The following is a 21219-nucleotide window of genomic DNA, read 5'->3' on the forward strand; positions in this document are numbered from 1 at the left end:
CTGTGTGTGTGTGTGTGTGTGTGTGTGTGTGTGTGTGTGTGTGTGTGTGTGTGTATTACTTGATGGAGATAATTTAAGAATCACTGGACTGACTGAAAGCTATGTCAGGTGGGGGGGTGGGCCATTGGTGTTTTATGTTTATAGCCTTCCTTATCTTAAACTAACCCTGCATTTTAAAATATAAATACAACCTGGTCACGGTATATAAACTTTTGAATATATTGTTGTAGCCAGTTGCTAAAGAAATATAGGATAGTGATGGAGATATAGATATATAATGATGGTAATGATGTGTATCTGTCTATAGTCTCCTCAGCCTCAGTTGGTGGGAGGAACACCTATCACCAGAGCCAAGCCAGAGAATAGGGAAAGCTATTGCTACAGATATATTGGTGGTCTTTATTCTCTCAGCTCTCTCACTAATAGTGTTAATGGTTCACTAGCTCTCATAGTCTAGCCAGGAAATAGAGTCAGGCTTATTCCTACTCTCTTCTTCTTCAACCACCCTTCAACCCTTCAGCCACCCACTCCCAGATAGAACCACAGAGACTTGCAGAGATCTGTGATATCCAGTTCTCAGCCTCTGAGTCCAGAGTCCTCCTTCAATGTAGCTGTCAGGGGTATATATAGGGTGGGGCTAACTGACATTTGGCTCACGACACCTGGGAACATTCCAAACTCTCATCTGCCATCCCTGTCAGTCAAGGAGGCATCCATCTCATCCCAGATTATGAATATAACACAGTTTACTAATATGACTTACTATTTTTGCATTAATAATCATTGGAAATTTTGGTGTGTAGTTTTCTTCTGCGTTGTTTTCCACTGGTTTAGGTATCAAGATTAAATTCTATTATAGCATGTGGATGGGTCTTATTTTTTTTTTTAAACCCTTGTACTTCGGTGTATTGTCTCATAGGTGGAAGATTGGTAAGGGTGGGCAATGGGGGTCAAGTGACTTGCCCAGGGTCACACAGCTGGGAAGTGGCTGAGGCCAGGTTTGAACCTAGGACCTCCTGTCTCTAGGCCTGACTCTCACTCCACTGAGCTACCCAGCTGCCCCTAGTTTACATTTTTTAATCAATCTTTTGATTTTAATATTTCCTGTTGTATCTTAGAATCAATGTTTTTCTCCTTTGGTACATTCAGTTCTTGAATAATTTTTACAATTATCAGTTCAAAAGTAACAATTCTCCTTGCCATTCTCTCCCTCCATGGGCATATATTTATATATCATTTATGCCATGTATTTAAAAAAAAACAAAAATCTTACCTTCTGGTGTAGAATCAATACTAAGTATTAGTTCCAAGGCAGAAAAGTGGTAATTGGGGTTAAGTGACTTGCCCAGGGTTACAAAGCTAAGAAGTGTCTGAATCACATTTGAATCTAGGATCTACTGTTTTTATCCCATGTACTCTTATAGAACTTGTAGTCATGACATCATTTTCTCTGAGGCTCCATTCACTTGGGTAGTTATGCTTTTCTTTTTGGGTTTTACCCTTTTCACTTATCTCAATACAAATTGTTTCTTCCTTGTATTTAGTGTTTTCTTTTGTTTACTCATGTTTCCTTTATTAGAGGCTTATATGTATGTCAAAATTTCTCCCTATATTTCTGGATGATTGATCCTGCTTGATCCTGAGTTTAGTAGCTAAGATTAGGCTTCATCTTCTCTACGAATTGATTGGCCTCATCTACTATTATATTTTAGACCCAGGCTGCCTGGATAATGGTCTTGCTATAGGTAGGAATCCTGGGTCATGCTATGTTGTGTGCTGTCCCCATTTCTTCTCTCAAATTGGACCTCTAAGCAACTCCAGACTGGACAAGGGATTTGGATCTGCCTTCTACCATGAAAGGTATCCCTAGGTTACCCAGAGCTGGCTTTGGACATTGGTTTGACCCTTTCTTCTCTCATATGAGGTCTTTGGATCACTCTGCTGTTTGGGCCTTGTGCCTGGCCTCAGATCTGAATGGGATCTGGATTGTTACTGTTGGGCATTGTTCTGACCCTTTATACTGATGTAAGACTGATCCATTTAATATTTCAACTTCTGTCTACCCAGATAATCTCTGATCCACACTTTCTCAGGATTCTAGGAATTTGTTCTGTGTGTATGTATAATCCTTGACTAGATTTGGTTTATAATAGACTGGCTTTGATTTTATCATTGTTCCTTCTGGTATATTTTTAGAGCTTTACTGGGTTGGTAGTGGCAACTATGAGCTCTGTTATGTTCTAACACACTGTCATCTTCTCAGAATCCATTATAAATTAATCTCATGTTTTTAATATTTTGGAGACTTCTATTTTATGAATATATACTTATATTTGTACTTACATTTGTAGGTTATTGTTATGTTTGTGAAACAGTGATATTTGGGAAGCTGAAGTGGTGGCCAGAAACCAGAAACCTGTAGGACTCACTCCTCCCCCACATGCAGGCTTGAGTGAAGAGAGAGGGGCATAAACTGGCTCAGTGCTCCTTCTCCCCCCCTCCCAACAAGCAGTTAGAAATCAGTTGGAAATGGAGGTTGATCTGATAGTTTCTGGGAAGGCTAGGCAAAGCTTATTTCCTTAAGATGTTTACTTTCTCAACTTATTTCCCCACAGGTTTGACTAGGGAAGATAGGAGAAGCTTGATGTCTAGTGGCTATCAGGGACAGAAAGAGGATCTGACTTCTTGGGCTGGCAACTGAAAGGAACCAAGCTTTATGGAGGTTGTGAGTATTCCCAAAATAATAGCCAATCACAGCTACCCAAAGATGAAGTTTTACTGATAAAAGAGGAAGAGGAAGGAAAAGAAGGGGTTTCAAGGATTTGGATAAGATCTGGGAAGCCCAGAACTATTAGATAAAAATAGCCCCTCCCCCCTCAGGAGGGAGTGGCAGACTTTATAACTAGCTTGCCCTCAAAGCCTATACTTATCACTTCTAATATCTAAAATAACTAAATGGTGACAAAATGCTATTGCAGGAAAGGTCTAATTCAGCTACACAGGCAAACTGCTGAGCAGAACCAAAATGGCTTTTGCCACAAATGGCCTCCAAAGCAATCCAAAAACCGGGATCAGCAAGAAGGGTGATCTGCTCACCTCAACCCCCAGGAAACAACTGCCTTAACTGCCCTCTCACCCAGAGTTCTCCAGGGGGGTCCCCTGGAATTCTGGGTGAGGCTTGACCCTGTATCTTGCAGGAATTCCACCCTGCCATTTCCATGTTACAGTTATACGGTATAAATATAGTACAACTCCTCAAAATATCGAAAGCTTCTCTTAACATGAGAAGGATGCCCATCAGTTGGGGAATGGCTGAACAAGTTGAGGCATATGATTGTAATGGAATACTACTGTGCTGTAAGAAACAATAAGTAGCTTAATTTTTTAAAAACTATGGAAAGACTTATATGAAAGTGAAACAAATAAAACCAAGAGGACACAATATAAACAGAAATATTATTTGAAGAATGACTTGTGTGTGTCTACCTCCAGGGAAAGAAGTGATATAATAGTAACATGGTTTTATATATACATATGTCATTTTGTTAAGTGATCTTTTCTCTAGTACAGGATGGGAGGAATGGTGGGAGATACTTGGGAATTTTAATGTAACAAACACTCTATAAAAAAAACATTTTAAAAAATCTCAAATATTTTCTTTAAAAACAAAAACCCAATCACTTGATGAAAAGTCTCCTAAGAACGAAAAGCTCTTATGCCAATAGAAACAACCTTAACACATACAAAAATCTATTCTTGCTTTTATTTGGGTGAATTACTCTATTTTTTAGCTTTTCTCTTAAAATAGACTACACAAAAGTATAGCAGACTTGCCTAAATTTCCTACTAATCAGCATTAAGGTAGAGGAAGAATTATACATACTGTATAATTCTCATAAAATCCAAGATTTAAAAAAATTTTTTTGAGAAAAAATTTCAGGAAAAGAAGCTTGTTAACTCCTTGAATCAAGAAAATGAACTGTTCAGAGAAAGTGCCATAAAGAAACCTCCACTGCATCAGAAGAATGAAATTTGGGGTATAATTGATTGAACTAAAGGGGATTGAATACATTTATTCTGAATGTAAACTCTTATGCCAAAAGGGACTGCCTCCTAATTGGCTTTTTGTCAATGTGCTTAGCAAACATTAGTTTTGCTCTCTCTCTCTTCTTTATTTCCCTCTTATCTCTAACTATTGTAGTTTACTCTTAGAAAGTGCAATATTGTATGCACCTTTAGCTAGAAGATCTTTAGAGGTATAAGGGAGTCTAGTGTTATAAGGGTTTTCTAACCCTTATAAATTATTGGTATTGGTATAGTATTACCAATAATTGTGTCAGGCTGTTGATTTGACTGTTGGGAAAGATGGCTTCCCAATCAGTCTAAAATATTCCAGCGCAGGCCAGTTTTATATAAAAAAACTATTTATTGAAAGAATTAAAAATTAGGAAAAATGAAACAAGAATAATATTTACCCTAAATCTAAATTTTCTAACTTGAAATAGTGAATAGAAATAGTGGGTACATTGAGGTGTGTAGATCATACCTCAATCCCCTTTTATTATTATTTTATTAATTTAGAGCATTTCCCCATGGTTACAAGATTCACGTTCTTTCCCTCCCCTCCCATAGCCAACACACAATTCCACTAGGTTTTACATGTGTCATTGATCAAGACCTATTTCCATATTATTGATATTTGCAGTAGGGTGATCATTTAGAGTCTATATCTCCAGTCATATCCCCATCAACCCATGTGATCAAGCAGTTGTTTTTCTTCTGTATTTCTGCTCCCACAGTTCTTCCTCTGAATGTGGATAGCGTTCTTTCTCATAAGTCCCTCAGAGTTGTCCTGGATCATTGCATTGCTACTAGTAAAGAAGTCCATTACATTCAATTGTACCACAGTGTTTCAGTATCTGTGTTTAAGATTCACCTGGTTCTGCTCCTTTCACTCTGCATCAATTCCTGGAGGTCATTCCAGTTCACATGGAATTCTTCCAGTTCATTATTCCTTTGAGCACAATAATATTCCATCACCAATAGATACCACAATTTGTTCAGCCATTCCCCAATTGGAGGGCATACCCTTGTTTTCCAATTTTTTGCCACCACAAAGAGTGCAGCTATAAATATTTTTATACAAGTCTTTTTCCTTACGATCTCTTTGGGGTATAAACCCAGCAGCCTCAGTACCCTTTTAGTGCAATAAAGCAATCTGTGCTTACTACACTGGACTAGCTGCAACCACGTCTTCCAGGAAGTTGTTGTTAAAAAAACTAAAAGGGGGGACAGCTGGGTAGCTCAGTGGAGTGAGAGTCAGGCCTAGAGACAGGAGGTCCTAGGTTCAAACCCGGCCTCAGCCACTTCCCAGCTGTGTGACCCTGGGCAAGTCACTTGACCCCCATTGCCCACCCTTACCAATCTTCCACCTATGAGACAATACACCAAAGTACAAGGGTTAAAAATTAAAAACAAAACAAAACAAAAAAAACTAAAAGGTTTATTGATGAATAACGTTTAGGGAGGGAGGATTTAGGATTGAGGATGCCCTAATCACTAATTCTCTCTCTTTCCCAACCCATCTAAGTCCTCTGAAAAGAGGATTCTTCTGTTTCTTGAGACTCCCTAAAATCCCTTCCTGTTTTTGGCTAATAACCCCAAAGCCCTCTCTATTCTTCCTGACACTACAAATCCTCCCTTTGTTGATTTATCAGGATGTGACAGGTTCAGTATGAAAAGGATGAACTCTGGATGTTGGAGTTCAACTCCAGCTGGGCCAGGTCTGAGGTTTGACCCTCAGCCCTCACACCAACAACTGCCTCTGGACCACAATGCTTTAGTCAGTGTTTGAGAATATGTAGAATCTTCTTCAGGATAATTCTTCTGGTGAGGAAAGGCACTCCCAGAGAAATCAAGAGGTTTTCCTTCCCTCACTCACAGGCTATAGAAATAGGATCAGTAGAGAAAAACCTTCTACTCTCAGCTCCAAGATAGGAAGAGCTCTGTTGGTGGTTGTTCCTTCAAAATCTCTCCTTCCACATTCCAGAATCTCTTATCTTAAGGGTTCCTAGCATGTGGTCAGGCTAGTCATTTCAAACCCACATTTAAATATACTTAAATTCATTTATATTTCTATAATTTCTACCATAACAAACTGTAACCAAATCCCCAAATTAAGGTTCATAAGAATCCTCTTCTCCTTGATAAAAATCAAGGCTAACTTATCTTCCTATCTGTCTATTAACCCAAATCTAACTTTCTACCCTAAAACTAAAAATAATATATAATTCATCATGATGAGAAAGATTGGATTTCTTTCCTGCTGTTTAGATGGGAAAACAGCTAGTCAGAATCTTCACAGCTTTGCTCTCTTCTGCTACCACTGGTAAAGCAATGATATTGCACCACAATCTCCTTCCTTCTTACTTGGATATTTCTCAAGTAGAAAATTCACCAGATCTTCTCCAACTTCCAACTCTCTGAGAAAAACCCTTGGACCACTTTCTTTGAGTCAGGACAGACCAAGAGTGAGTTCATTGGTCTAACTGTCCTTCCCAAGAACCTCTGAGAAATTAATTTTATTTTCCCATGATTCTCTTTGAAAATTCTATTTTGGCTTAAAGAAATTCAGTTTTCTCAAATTTCTATATTTATCTATTGCAATCAACCCTATTTCTTAATTAACTCTTAATTAACAAATACCCTATTACAATCCCCCTGTGTGAAATTTGGGGAGAAAATCCATTTTCTCCCCAAATTAACATAATTATCTTATATCTAATTCAATAATTTTTCCCAAATAGAACTATTTCCTTAACCTTAAAGCAGTCTATCACTATTCTAAGGACAGAAAAGAAAAAGTAAAGAAAACTTTGCATCACTGCAAAACAAATTAAAATTACAGAATCCAAATGCAAACAATTTGCAATAACACAATGTTTCCTGCACTAGTACAGAAAGGAAAATCCTATCTAAAGATAAAACTCCAAAAGTTACCTTACAAATACTATGAAATAGTAACAGAACTAAACTGTACTATTCTAATACAAAACAATTTCTACCTGAGGACAAAAAAAACTTCAAACCATCTTACAGTTACAGAAACTGCAAACTTTTCTTATCCTATTCTATTTACAGAAAAAAACCCTATTCTAACACTAATGCAAACTCAACTCAAAACACAACAGCATGCAAACAAAACTATGTACAACCTATGTACACAAATATACAGAACTTCTCATATATACATATTTATATATACACATGCATAAATACATATTTATAGAAAAGAAGTCACTTTTATTGAAGAATTTAAAATTTCTCCCCTGTTGTAAGTAAAATGGATGTAAAGACCTCTTGACTTAAGTAGGTCATCTGTGTGTCTAGTATGTAGCTATCTAGAACTCTTAACATTTCTATGTGATATGGTGTGTGTGTATATAATGATAACTATGCCTGCTTCCTAAAATGTTCATACTTACTTGTTTACCATATATATCCTAAAATTACCAACCTGTCATTCATACAAACCATTGAACTGCACTGTGTTCTATCCTCAGAATCTTCATTTGCAGTTTGTCTTTTTTAACTTGAGTCAACCTGGCAGGAAATTTTATGTTGCCAGTGTCGCTTGTTAATTGATGCTTTCATAGAACACTGCAAATTTTGTTCTCTCAATTGTGATTGTAACAATGTTCTTGTAATGTGTTTTTTCAAACAGTACATTGTCCTTAAGAAATCCTATTGGGGGCAGCTGGGTAGCTCAGTGGATTGAGAGTCAGGCCTAGAAATGGGAGGTCCTAGGTTCAAAGCCAGCCTCAACACTTCCCAGCTGTGTGACCCTGGGCAAGTCACTTGACCCCCATTGCCTACCCTTACCACTCTTCCGCCTATAAGCCAATACACAGAAGTTAAGGGCTTAAAAATTTTTTTTAAATCTTGTCCATAGTAAGTCTGCTGTCTGTGCGTTATTGTCACAGTTGTCCTTGGTATGTTCTTGTTGATCTTTGTGTTGTGTTGTATTGATTTTTGTCCTCTTCTCTCTTCTTACCATCTTAACCTGCAGCCTTCTTCAACCATTGTCAACCTCTTCTCCTGATGAAATTTTCTTCACATGTGAGCAGTGCAGTCACGAATCTTTACCCACAACTTTTACAGCAGTAGGTGTTGTGAGTAGAATATCAAAAGGTCCTAGCCACACTGGTTCAGTGGCACTAGTCCTAGTAAAATTTTTATTAGACACAATGCCATCTGGATGTAAGTCATGCAATGTAAAGTCTATCAGTCTAGCCTGAACTAGGATTCTCAGCTCTTGCAATTCCTTAATTCTGTTCTGTAGTTGTGAGATGTATTGTGCAATACTTAAATCTTCATGCAGCAAGGAGGTATAGACAGGACTAAAATTCTTTGTTTGTTGTGGGGCATACCAAAAATCATCTCATATGGGGAATCATATAAATCACTTCTGGGCCTGGTTCTGATGTAAAGCAACTTTAAGTGGTAAAATTGCTGGCTATTTCAAATGGGTCTCTGCACAGAGTTTCCCAGCAATAGTTTTAACTTCTTGTTCATGCGTTCTACCTGATCAGAACTTTGGAGATGGTATGGGACATGGAATTTCGATGTTATTCCTAAGTTTTCATAGATCTGTTGCAAAACTGAATCCATAAAGTGTAAACCACAGTCTGAATTGATCTTAGATGGAACTCCAAACCTTGGCACTAGCTCTTTCAATAACACCTTGGCAACAAAATTAGCTGTGTTCTTATTACTAGGAAATGCTTCAGGCCATCTTGTTAGTTGATCTATAATTATTAAACAATACCTATAGTTCTCATTCATTGGCATGGTGATATGATCAATCTGTGTATGCTCAAAGAAACAGTAATTTATAGGTCTCCTTCCAAAAGCTTTTTGTTTGAATATGCTTTGTTTAAATTTCTGACAAGTCTGGAAAGAAAAGCAAATCCTAGATATTATTGTCATTCTCCAAGGTGCAATCCAACCTTTTTTCATCATGTCTACCATTTCCTGTGTACCAAAATGATCCTGTTTATGGATGCTTTGACAGATCTGGCTATAAAAAGCTCTTGGCAGTATTGGTTTTCCTCATGTAGCGAATACCATTTTTATTTTCTGCCTTGTAATTTTGTTTCCATTTCAGAACTTCTTTCTCATTGTATGCTGTAGCCAGATCTTGTGGAGTTATCTGTGTTAGAATTAAACATAGTTCAGGTCTGCCAGTTGCCACAAATTTAGCAGTCGCATCAGCTCTATTGTTCCCTCATAAAACAAAATCCCTTTCTTTTGTATGCATTCTACAGTGCACAATAGCTATCTGCTTTAGAAGTTGTAAAGCAGCTAGCAGTTCAAATTTATAATTTATGCATTGGCAACTGTTTTTCCAGAGCATGTTAAGAAGCCTCTTTGCAACCATAGGCTCCCAACTTCATGACAGATCCCAAAGGCATATTTAGAATTGGTGTAAATAGTCACACTCTTGTCTTTGGCTATGATACAAGCTTGCTTTACTGTGATGAGCTGTGTAGCCTGCACACTCAGATTTGATGGCAAAGCTGCCACCCATACTGTCTCAAACTCTGTTGCCATTGCTGCTCCTGTGTATTGTACCTCATCTCTCATAAAGGAGGATCCATCTGTGAAAAGAATAAAATCTGGATTCTCCAGGGGTGTGTCAGAGAGATTGTCCCTTCGTTTCCCCAGAAGTTAGCCAGCCTCCGGTCTGAAAAGGCTCGAGTCTTATGCTTTATCAAAAGAGCTTCAATTTCTTGTGGATACATGATCATCACAGGATTCCCCAGAAATACGTCTGCAATCTTTGTCACTAAGAGAGCTATTGCTGCTACTCCCTGCAGACATGGAGGCACCCCCGCAGCTATTGGAACCAGTTGTCCAGAATAATATGCAATAAATTTTTGCACTGGACCAAAAACATGTGTTAGCACCCCAGAGGCCAAACCTTTTCTCTCATGGATATACAGAATTAATGGCTTCTTGTAGTCTGGTATGCTCAAAGCCAGAGCTGATGAAATGATGTATTTTAATTGTGATGTAGAATCAAGTTGTTCCAATGTTAATTTTAGTGGCTCTGTTACACAGTCTTTTGTAAGTTCTGTTAATGGTTTCACCAGTTCCCCAAAACCTGGTATCCATTGTCTGCAAAATCCTGTTGCTCCCAGAATTGTTCTTGCTTTTTGGTGTTTGGTTCTATTACCTTTTGTGTGTATTCTCTTCTCTTCTCTGAGATATGCCTGGCCCCTTCTGTTAGAATAAAGCCCAAGTATTCTACCCTGGGTAATCACCATTGCATCTTGGACTTGGAAATTTTGTGTCCCCTTTTAAATAATTCAATTGGAAGGTGCTTGTTGTCTCTTTGGCATATTTTGGCTGATGGTGAGGCCAGCAGGAGATCATCAACAAAATGAATCAGCCTGCTTTCTTTAAAGTATATGTTAGCCAGGTCCTCAGTCAAAATTTGGGAGATTGAAGGACTTTTGCAGAACCCTTGGGGCAAACGCTTCCAGAATTGAATACCATTCCAGATGAAAGTAAATATTTTTGGGGAAACCTCGTGAATAAGGATGGAAAAAAAATGCAAAACAGAGATCTACAACCGTGAAAAATTTTGCATTGCTGGGAATCAATGATATTATCATGGCAGGACTCAGTACTACTGCATGCTACTTGACTACATGATTATTTATGGCCCTTAAATCTTGGACCAATCCATAGATTGGCCTGCCTTGGTCATCCAGTTTTGGCTTCTTGACTGTAAAGATCAAGGTGTTATATTTGGATATACAGGGGACTAAGATCTTTTGTTTTATTAGACTCTATGACAGGTGTAAATCGTTCTGTAGCTTCTTTTGACAGTGGGTACTGTGGGATACATGGAACTGGACCATCTTTTGTTTGGGTCTGGACTGGCACTGCTGACTTCAGTAGGCCAAGTCTGTAGATGACGTAGCCCATAGCCCTTTTGGAATATCATTGGGAATCTCATATATCTGTGGCTTCTCTACCTCAGCTTCTTGTCTGTCTAAAAACAATATTGGGAAAAGCTCCAAAGATTTTTCAGGCAGTTCTAATGAAATGTTCCTTTCTGGTGTGCATATGATGGTAGCCCTGAGTTTGCACAATAGATCTCTTCCCATAAGATTTGCTGGTGAATTTGGCATGAGCAGGAAGGAATGCTCTATGCTCAAGGGACCAAGGGACAACATACAGGTTGGTAACTTTTTTACTTCCAATAGTTTCCCTGAGATTCCCACAACCTGCATACATCCACACCATCACATATGTGATGTCACATGTCAGGTGACTTCAAGTATTAGAGGCTCCAGTGTCCAGAAGACAGTCATAAATGTCATTTCCCACATTTAGGGTGACATAGGGTTCTGCACTTTGAAGTGGGGTATAGACCAGGATAATAGGAGTCATAATAGCTGATCAGGAAATCTAAACTCATCTTCCTGTTCTTCATTCTGTAATTCATTCAATTTGTATTTCTTCTTCTACATCCATTACTTCTTCAATATCCATGTCCTGTATTGCCATCTCCTTAGTATTATCATTACCCAGTCCACTTCTCCCATGTGCTCCCTTCAGTGAGTCAGCCTTTGGAATGTTTCTAGTGACTACCTGGGAATATTTGGGTCTAATACCATTTTTGATGTAATTTTGCATAGTCGTCATATCTTCTGCTTGGGCAGACCCCTGATAGAATCTGCTTTCATAGTCACCAGGATAAGTAGATCTCCTGTCTTGGTATGGAAACTGAGACCTATCAGGGAACCCATTTCCTCTAAACCCTTGATAGTGGTTGTTGTACTATCTATCAGAAAACCAATTTCCATGATAGTAATTCCTGTTGCTCCTGTAAAATACTCTATTCTATCTTTCCCAGGATCAACACAGCCTCATGTAATGCTCAAATTTTCCACAAAAGTAGCATTGTGGACCTTTGTTGCCATAATTCCTCTGCTGGGCAAAGAATTGCCGAGGCTGCTTGAATTCCTTCATCAGTATTATCACGGTCTTTTCTTTTTTGTCTGATCTTATTTCCATTTTCAGATCTCTTATCTCTTTAAGTCTTCCACTAAAGTGTTTAATTCTCTTTCTTGTCTTGGTCTGCCTGAAATATATACATCGCAACCCTCCAGATGTCTTCCAGGGACATTTCTGGCCAGTCAGGACAATTTTGCTGGAAATAATGCCTGACCACCTTACAGGAGTGCTTTACAAATTGCCTTCATAATTGTTTGATATCTTTACTGGCCATGAAGACTAAAGACAGATACCATTCACCCACATCAATCAATCTGTCCATATATTTTGAAGGTGTTTCCCCCACTTCCTGCTGTAGCCATTCAAATTTTGTCCAGGCCCCAGGTCTATTGGAGTGTGGCCTCATGATGTTAATTAGTGCCTCCCTTGCTCTTATAAATTCCTCATAATCTCCAGGATTATTCTCATCCCAACCTGGGAAAAATTTGGTCATTGTGCTGTTTCTGAAACTATCTTTGATTTTTCTTTTTTGTTAAAAATTTGTCCATTAATATGTCCATGTCAGTGTAAGTTGGATCATCCTACTTTATCTTTTCAATTTTCCTAATTACAGCTACAGGTTCTTTGTCAAAGAATGGAGTGTTTTTCTTAAAACTATCAATATTCATTTGGGTGAAAAAACTTTTGTTTTACAGTGACCAGTTTCTTGTTATTAGTCACCATGGTACTTCACACAATGGGAAAATCCCCCCTTCACCCCCACAGTGTTCTCCATCTTGGTTGTTTCCTGCTCAAGTTTTGTGAGTCCTACTTTGTTTTCAACATTATTGCCATTATTAATTTGTTATTTCAAAAGTGCCAGTTCTTGCCTTAGTTCATTTATCATCTCTACTAAGTACTTCATCTGAACATCTCATATTCCCTGATGTTTTCTCTTCCAAAATGTTAATATATTTAGGATGCAATAGAAACCCATCCTAATTGAAAGCAGTGCCAGTATTAGTATGGTTACTAATGGAAACTAGTATATGTCAAAAAATAATAAGTACAGCAGTTGGTATAGAGGGTTGGGCAGAGTATTCCTTTGATGTACTCTAGAATCATGTTATTAATCATTTGGGTAAGATTCTCCAAATTAAGATATTCCAATCTGAACCACATCTTGTTAATTACTACTAATCACTGCAGACTCTGCTCTGTGTAAGTTGATGTTGACAGAGAGGCACACTATGCTATGGAACTCTCCTTGGTGCTGAAGTTGAACTGCACCTGAAAATTCTACTAGCTGAGAACTGCCTGTCTGTATCTGACTTGGTTTGAAAATATAACTAGTAATTCCCTTGTTTTGTAGGTTCTTTTCTTTTCCAAAACGTGGCTTCCCAAATGTTATAAGGGTTTTCTAATCTCTATGAATTATTGGTATTGGTATAGTATTACCAATAATTGTGTCCTGTATAGACAGGCTGTTGGTTTGACCATTGGGAAAGATGGCTTCCCAAGCAGTCTAAAAAATTCTGGCTCAGGCCAGTTTTATATAAAAAACTATTTATTGAAAGTATTAAAATTTAGGAAAAAGGGAAAGAACAAATAGGTAAGAATATTTACCCTAAATCTAAATTTTCTAACTGTAATCAAACCCCTAAATTAAGGTTCACAAGAATCCTCTTCTCCTTGTTAAAAATCAAGGCTAACTTATCTTCCTATCTGTCTATTAACCCAAATCTAACTTTCTACCCTAAAACTAAAAATAATATATAATTCATCATGATGAGAAAGATTGGATTTCTTTCCTGCTGTTTAGATGGGAAAACAGCTAGTCAGAATCTTCACAGCTTTGCTCTCTTCTGCTACCACTGGTAAAGCAATGATATTGCACCACAATCTCCTTCCTTCTTACTTGGATATTTCTCAAGTAGAAAATTCACCAGATCTTCTCCAACTTCCAACTCTCTGAGAAAAACCCTTGGACCACCTTCTTTGAGTCAGGACAGATCAAGAGTGAGTTCATTGGTCTAACTGTCCTTCCCAAGAATCTTTGAGAAATTAATTTTATTTCCCATGATTCTCTTTGAAAATTCTATTTTGGCTTAAAGAAATTCAGTTTTCTCAAATTTCTATATTTATCTATTGCAATCAACCCTATTTCTTAATTAACTTTTAATTAACAAATATCAAATTACTCTAGTCTCCCAAAGAATCACAGTGGGGAGTGTGAAAGGAAATTCTTTAAACTCTTTGTCTATTTTTAATCAATCTAAGAAACCCCTACTTAACACTTACTTAACCCTTTGTTACCAAGTAAGAGAATTCACAAGTCACTTACTTGGAGAACTCCATGCTTTTAACCCAATCAATCAGAAACCTGTGAATCCTTTGATAAGAGTTGACACCTTCTGAGGATGAGGTGTGAATCCCACAGACACTGCCCCCTCTTCCCCCCACCTCCGAGCAGTGCAAGGCAATTTGGAAGCTGTGATTGGCCCCTGTGAAGAGGGGAAGGGACAGGAAAGGACTATAAAAAATCCCAAACTTCTTCAGCTGAAGTCATTTTAGGCTTGAATCTTCAGCTTGGAAGATCTTGGACTGGAGCTTTGGCTGGTGACCTGCCTCTTGGAAGTGACTTTGGACTTGGGACCTTGGCTCTTGGGTGAGTAGCTGGCCTTCCTTTCCTGGCTTCTGGAGAGAGATTAGTTCCAGAGAGGCCTTCCCCTCTTGTAGGAGGCTGCATGGGTGGAACACTGGATTCTCTGGTCATGGGTTAACAAGCCCTGCCGGGCTGAGCTGAGCACCTGAGCAATATTTAGTGTGATAGGCTAGACATCTTCTCTACCCTCTTTTTGCATTCCTCTACTTTCACTCTTTCCACCTCTTTGTAAATAAAAGCTATTAAGTCATTTTGACCTGAGCTATAATGTTTTAAATCAGCAACCACCATATTATTTTAGAATTCTCAGATATTTAGTCAAATCCTTAATTTAATTCTTTACAATATTAGTATTAATGAATTACATTTCAAAAAAGTTATATTGGTGCCTGTTTTTAATATTACATCAATTCTTGACAATGCCCTGTTCTCCTCCTCTACCCAGTGAGCCTTCTCTTCTAAAAGAAAATTAAACAAAACCACACAACACACTGACTACATCTAATAGCATATTCAACATTCCAAACTCATTATCTATTTCAATGAAAGGAGGAATATTTATTTCCTCATCTCTTCTCCAAGGGCAAAGACTGGTTATTATAATTATACAAAGCACTCAATTTTCAATTGTTTTGCTATTTATATGGTTATAGTTGTATCTTTTCCTTGTTTCTACTAACCACATTCTTCAATTGTTCAGACCAATATCCCCATGTTTTTTGCATTTATAATAATCATTTTACACAATCACTTAGCCAACCTCAGTCAATGGGCATGTACTTTTTTGCTACCCAGAGTGGTGTTCTTAATATGGCACATATTGATTCTTTCTGTCCTTAACTTTCTTAGCATAAGCCTAAAAGTAACATCTCTTAGTAAAAGGGTATGAACATTTGTCACTTTTTCACATAATTCAAAGGCTTTTCAGAGTTTGGTTGGTGGAACCATAACTTCCATTATCATGCCTGTCTTTCCAGTACCCCAACAATTGACTATTTCCATCTTTTGTCATCTTTGCCAATTTGCTGAGTGTAAGGTGAAACTGCAGGTTTGTTTTGACTTGTAGTTCTTATTAGTTTATGGAACAATTTTTCATTGCTTTATAGTAGCTTGTAGTTTGTTTGAGAACTGTTTTTTCAAAACCTTTGACCACTTATCTATTAAGGGATGGATCTGTCATATAGTTGTGTCAATTTCTACTTATTTAGGTATCAGACCTTCATTAGAGATATAAGATACAAGGATTTTCTGTGCAACTGAGTTACCCTTTATATTAGATGCATTGATTCTGTTTTCTATTTCACTTAATCAAAACCTTGTATGCTTCTATCCTCTATTGGGTGTATGATTTTAGGTAGGAAAACACTCATGTGTGTTTTAAATAACCATCCATTATGTATTCTGAAGCTGCCTTCATTTATACTGTAATATTTAATAAATGTATTATCCTTTAGCTCTCCTTTTTTCTTCCTTCACTTCATGGAAGTCTTTATATATTTGCTAAATTCTTCAGATCTATATCTATATTATTTTTATGTCAATATCTACATATCTATGTATACACACGCACATAGAGATATGTCTCTATATAGAAACACAGATATGCAGTCTTTGTTTTTGTTAAAGTGCCTCATCTTATTCTTCATTAACTTTGTTTAAGGCTGAGGCAGCTCATACATATATGTAGATATGTCTCTGAAAACAAGTATAAGTCTGGCCCCAGAGTCCCATGCCATAAATCTATGTAAGGAAGCAAGATTTCCCCCATATATAAGAAAGTTATCAGAAATCTTCCTTTGGGCTATTGCTTTCTTTGTGGACCTATATCTCAATTACTGGCACTTACTTCTATTTCTGTATCTTTTTTAAAACCCTTGTCTTCTGCCTTGGTGTACTGGTTCGAGGCAGAAGAGCAGTAAGGACTAGGCAATAGGTATTAAGTGACTTGCCCATGGTCACACAGCTGGGATGTGTCCGAGGCCAGATTTGAACACTGGTCCTCCTGTCTCTAGGTCTGGCTCTCTATCGACTGAGCCACCTAGCTACCCCCCCTTTCTATATAGTGATATGAAGACAAGAAGTCAGTTATTTGCAGCCAAAAATTTCAGCCCTGTAAATGTGGCTTCAAATACATCAGTTTTGTGTATGGGCTTTTTTGTGGCTGCTGAGTTATCATAAAAAAAACATCCTGTTAGAAAGCATTTGCTGCTAAATAGTGGGATGAATTTTCTTGTTATCAAGTAATGGGTAAGCTTTAAATGAATGCTGTTCCACATTCAGAAATCTTCCTAGGATGAATATTTTGCTGGTATAGGTGTTCTCCAGATAAAGATTTTCTAAAACTGATTATATTCACAAGGTTCCTTTCTAAGATGAACTTTCTGATAGGAATTAAGGCATGTTTCTATCCAAAGACAGGCCTCTCCACATTCAATTGAATTATTTCTCTCCAGTATGAATTCTCTGGTGGTAAATAAAGGAGGAGTTATATCTAAAAGCTTTGCCACATTCATTACATTCATATGGTTTCTCTCCAGTATGAATTCTCCTGTGGGTAGTAAGTGGTGTACTCTGGGCAAAGGTCTTACCACATTCATTACACTCATAAGGTTTCTCTCCAGTATGAATTCTCTGATGGGAGCTGAGCTGTGTTTTTGACCTGAAAGCCTTTCCACATTCATTACATTTATAAGGTTTCTCTCCTGTATGGATTTTCTGGTGGTAGGTAAGAGATGAGTTGGACCTAAAAGTCTTTCCACATTCAGTACATTTATACGGTTTCTCTCCTGAATGAATTCTCTGGTGTGAAGTAAGTTGTGCTCGGAGAATAAAGGCCTTTCCACATTCTTCACATTCGTAAGGTTTTTCTCCAGTATGAATTTTATGATGATAGTTAAGAGATGAACTGCAGCTAAAAGATTTCCCACATTCTTTACATTTATGAAGTTTCTCGGCAGTATAAATTCCCTGATATTCAGCAAGATGTTGCCTGTGAATGAAGGCTTTCCTAAATTCATCATATACATAAGCTCTCTCTACAATTTTTGTTATGTGATTTTGAAGAAGGTTTGAATTATAGTGGGATGACTCTCCAAATTCAAGTCGAGAAAGTTTCTTAACATTAAAATCCCAGTCTTCTTTCAGTGTGGAATTCTGATAACTATTTCTTGGGTATTTTTCCAGGGATGATTTATTCATATCAATGTCCAACTGTAGAACTGATTTCTTTGCTTCAAGTTTAGTTTCCCAATCTGAAATACATTTTTAAAAAAATCACTTGTTTCCTGTTAGAAGGTATTTTTTGTATATTCGAATCTGTTTTTTCTCATCAAAGATAATTTTCTTCAGGGCAAGTAGGTGGCTCAGTGGATAGAGAGCCAGGTCTGGAGATGGAAGGTCCTGAGTTCAAACCTACTCTTAGATACTTCCTAGTTATGTGACCTTGGGCAAATCACCTAATTCCTGTTGACTAGTCCTTAACTGTTCTTCTGACTTGGAACTAATACTTAGTATCAATTCTAAGACAGAAGGTAAGGGTTTAAGAAATATATATACATATATATGTACACACACATAAAATTATCTTCAATCTTGAAAGCAAAAAAATATAATAAAACATTCTTAGCACTTACAACTGTGTAGTGTTTATAATTTAGAAAGAACTGTCACATTTATTTTATTCAAAACTCTGTGCAGTAGGTAGGGCAGGTATTATGTTATGTAAGGAAACCATGACTTGGAGTATTTAAGTGATTAAGATCAAAATGCTAACATGGGAAGACTGGGATTATAACTGGGATCTTCTACTTAGTCTATTTCTTCTCAGCATGGCACATTGCCTCTCAAATGTGATATGAGGAAACTCAAGTCTTGAGTTGAGAGGTGGCACGAAAATACCCAAGTAATTTTAATGAGCTGAAGGATTGAGGCCAAATACATATCAAATCTATTGCCAAGCCATGCCATTTCTACCTTTGCAACATCTCAGCTCTACATCCCTTTCTCTCTCCATCCTTCACACTCTTGTATCTTCACCATCTTATTCCTGAACTCCAACAGCTTTCTGACTGTTCCCCTGCTTCAAACTTCCCTTCTCTAGTCCATCTTCCAATGAGTTGCCAAAGAAATCTTTCAAAGGGCAGGACTGACCATGTTGACCTCCTTTTCAGTAAACTCCAATGACTCCCTATTACCTCCAAAATGATTTTAAAGCCCTTCACAACCTCAGGGCTTCCTACTTTTCTAGTCTTGTTAAAAAAAATCCTTATCTTCCATTTTAGAATCAATACTGTGTATTGGTTGCAAGGCAGAAGAGAAGAGTGGTAAGGGCTAGGCAATGAAGGTTAAATGACTTGCCCAGGGTCACATGGCTAGAAAGTGTCTGAGGCCACATTTGAACTCAGGACCGCCCATCTCTGGGCCTGTTTCTCAATCCGCTAAGCCATCTCACTGCCCCCCTTTCCTAGCCTTCTCACCTTTACTCTTCACTATGTCCTCTCTGCTCCAGTTACCTTGACCTACATATTATTCCCTGAATACTCCCATCTCCCAACTTCATGCCTTTTCACCACTGGCTGCCCCCATCCCTGGAATGCTGTCCTGTCCCTCTCCTTCCTGGCTTCCTTCAAGGCTCAGCTAATATTCTACCTCCTGTAAGAGAGCTTTCCTGGAGCTTTCTATCTCATCTTCCCCCAGTGCTGGTGCCATCCCTCTGATTATTCCCATTGACACTGTATTAATCTGGTAGGTACATCGTTATTTGGATTGTCTCCCCCATTTGAATATGAGGGCAGGGAATGTGGTTTTGCCTTTTTTTTTTTTTTTTTTTGTATCCCTAGAACTGAGCAGTATGGCAGAATAAGAACTTAATAAATGCTTCTTGACTGACCAAAACAATGACATCACAGGATGCTAATAATAGTGCTTTATATAGGGCTTTAAGGTTTGTAAAGCATTTTACAAAATATCTCATTTGATTCTCAAAAAGTACCTTGGGGGGCAGCTGGGTAGCTCAGTGGATTGAGAGTCAGGCCTAGAGATGGGAGGTCCTAGGTTCAAATCCGGCTGCAGACACTTCCCAGCTGTGTGACCCTGGGCAGGTCACTTGACCCTCATTGCCCACCCTTACCACTCTTCTACCTATAAGCCAATACACAGAAGTTAAGGGTTTAAAAAAAAAAAAGGTACTTTGGAAGTGGGTGCTATTTTGACCTCTATTTTATAGATGAGCAAACTGAGGCTGGTAGAGGATAAATAACTTATCCAAGGTCACACAACTAATAAGTATTTGATGCCAGATTTGACTCCAGGTGCAGCATTCTATCCACTATGCCACCTGGCTACTTAAATGATTTGCATGTGACTGAGATCTACTGCTAAAAATCTGAAAACCAGAGAAAAAGAGGTTCTGCAAAAATGGTGAAAGAAGGATGAAAAGTGGTTTCTGAAAACTTTAACTGGCTGAACTGGAGGAATGTTGAGGAGCCAAGCAGTATAGGGGAGCCCCAGTGCTGGTCTTGGAATCAGAAGAGAGCTAGGTTTACATTCAGCCTCTGCACTTCCCAAGCCAGGCAACAAGGGGCAGGAGTGCTGAATAGGTGACTTGACTAGCTGACTATATCTCAGAGTTGTTGTCAGGACCAAAGGAGATAATCTATGCAGTGGGCTTTCTCAGTCCTCATTGGCTATATAAATGTCAGCTATAATTATTATGTTGATATCAAAGCCTGATCCTGAGCCAGTTTCATTTCTTGCACTGAGTGGGAAGTCATCCTGCTCTATCAGGAGAATATCCTAGCCATGATATATCTAGATTTCACTAACATATTTTTAAAATTTTTTTCATGAAAACCTTGATGAAGAGAGAATGTCTTATTAGGGTGGCATCTGATCACCTCTCATACCTAAAGATCAAATCTCAAGGGATTGATATTAACCTGGTGGGAGATTTCTGGTATCACCTATACTACGATGCCTTTTTTCTGTCCTCTCCAATGTTTTTGTCAGATGCCTTTAGGACAGAGAAGACAATGCTTATCAAATCTGATGATGGCATAAAGCTATGAAGGGTAGCTACTACTTTAGAAGACATCATCAAAATCCAAAGGCCTTAACTGGAATGATCAGGGAAGGAGGGGCAAAAGGGGATAGAGAGATAAGAAAGAGATTCCTCTTGCTGAGGACACTGCTTATTTTTGAGAATAGAAGTTAATATGAAAGAATAGTTTAAGAAAAGTGACTTGTTAAGGGTTTGATATTCATTTGAGAACATAAGGGAGTCTGTGCTAGACGGCTTTAGCCCTTCCTCAAGGCCAGGGGCCTGGAGGAATTTCCTGTCTAAGATGTCCAAGGTGCTTCCTCCTGACTAATAGTCAGCTTTAAGCAATGGCTTCTGTCTGCCTAGCTCCCATACACTCACCCATATAGGGATTTCTGGAGTCTTCTCTCTCCAGCATCCATGGTGTTTTCCTTTGTTCCAGCTGGGAGATCACATCTGGTTTGGAAACAGGATACCCTACTCATGGAAAACGAGAAAGTACTAAGGA

General features: G+C 38.1%; 1 protein-coding gene across 1 annotated transcript in view; it reads right to left on the minus strand.

Moving 5' to 3' along the window:
• Positions 1–21219, minus strand: part of LOC123240749 (zinc finger protein 721-like) — a 172653-nt gene that overhangs the window by 77676 nt on the left and 73758 nt on the right. Inside the window, 2 exon segments of the mRNA XM_044668462.1 lie at positions 8063–8069; positions 17182–17627. Coding sequence (XP_044524397.1) covers positions 8063–8069; positions 17182–17627 — 453 coding nt within the window.

Source organism: Gracilinanus agilis, chromosome 3 (genome assembly GCF_016433145.1).
Source record: "Gracilinanus agilis isolate LMUSP501 chromosome 3, AgileGrace, whole genome shotgun sequence".
NCBI classification, from domain to species: domain Eukaryota; kingdom Metazoa; phylum Chordata; class Mammalia; order Didelphimorphia; family Didelphidae; genus Gracilinanus; species Gracilinanus agilis.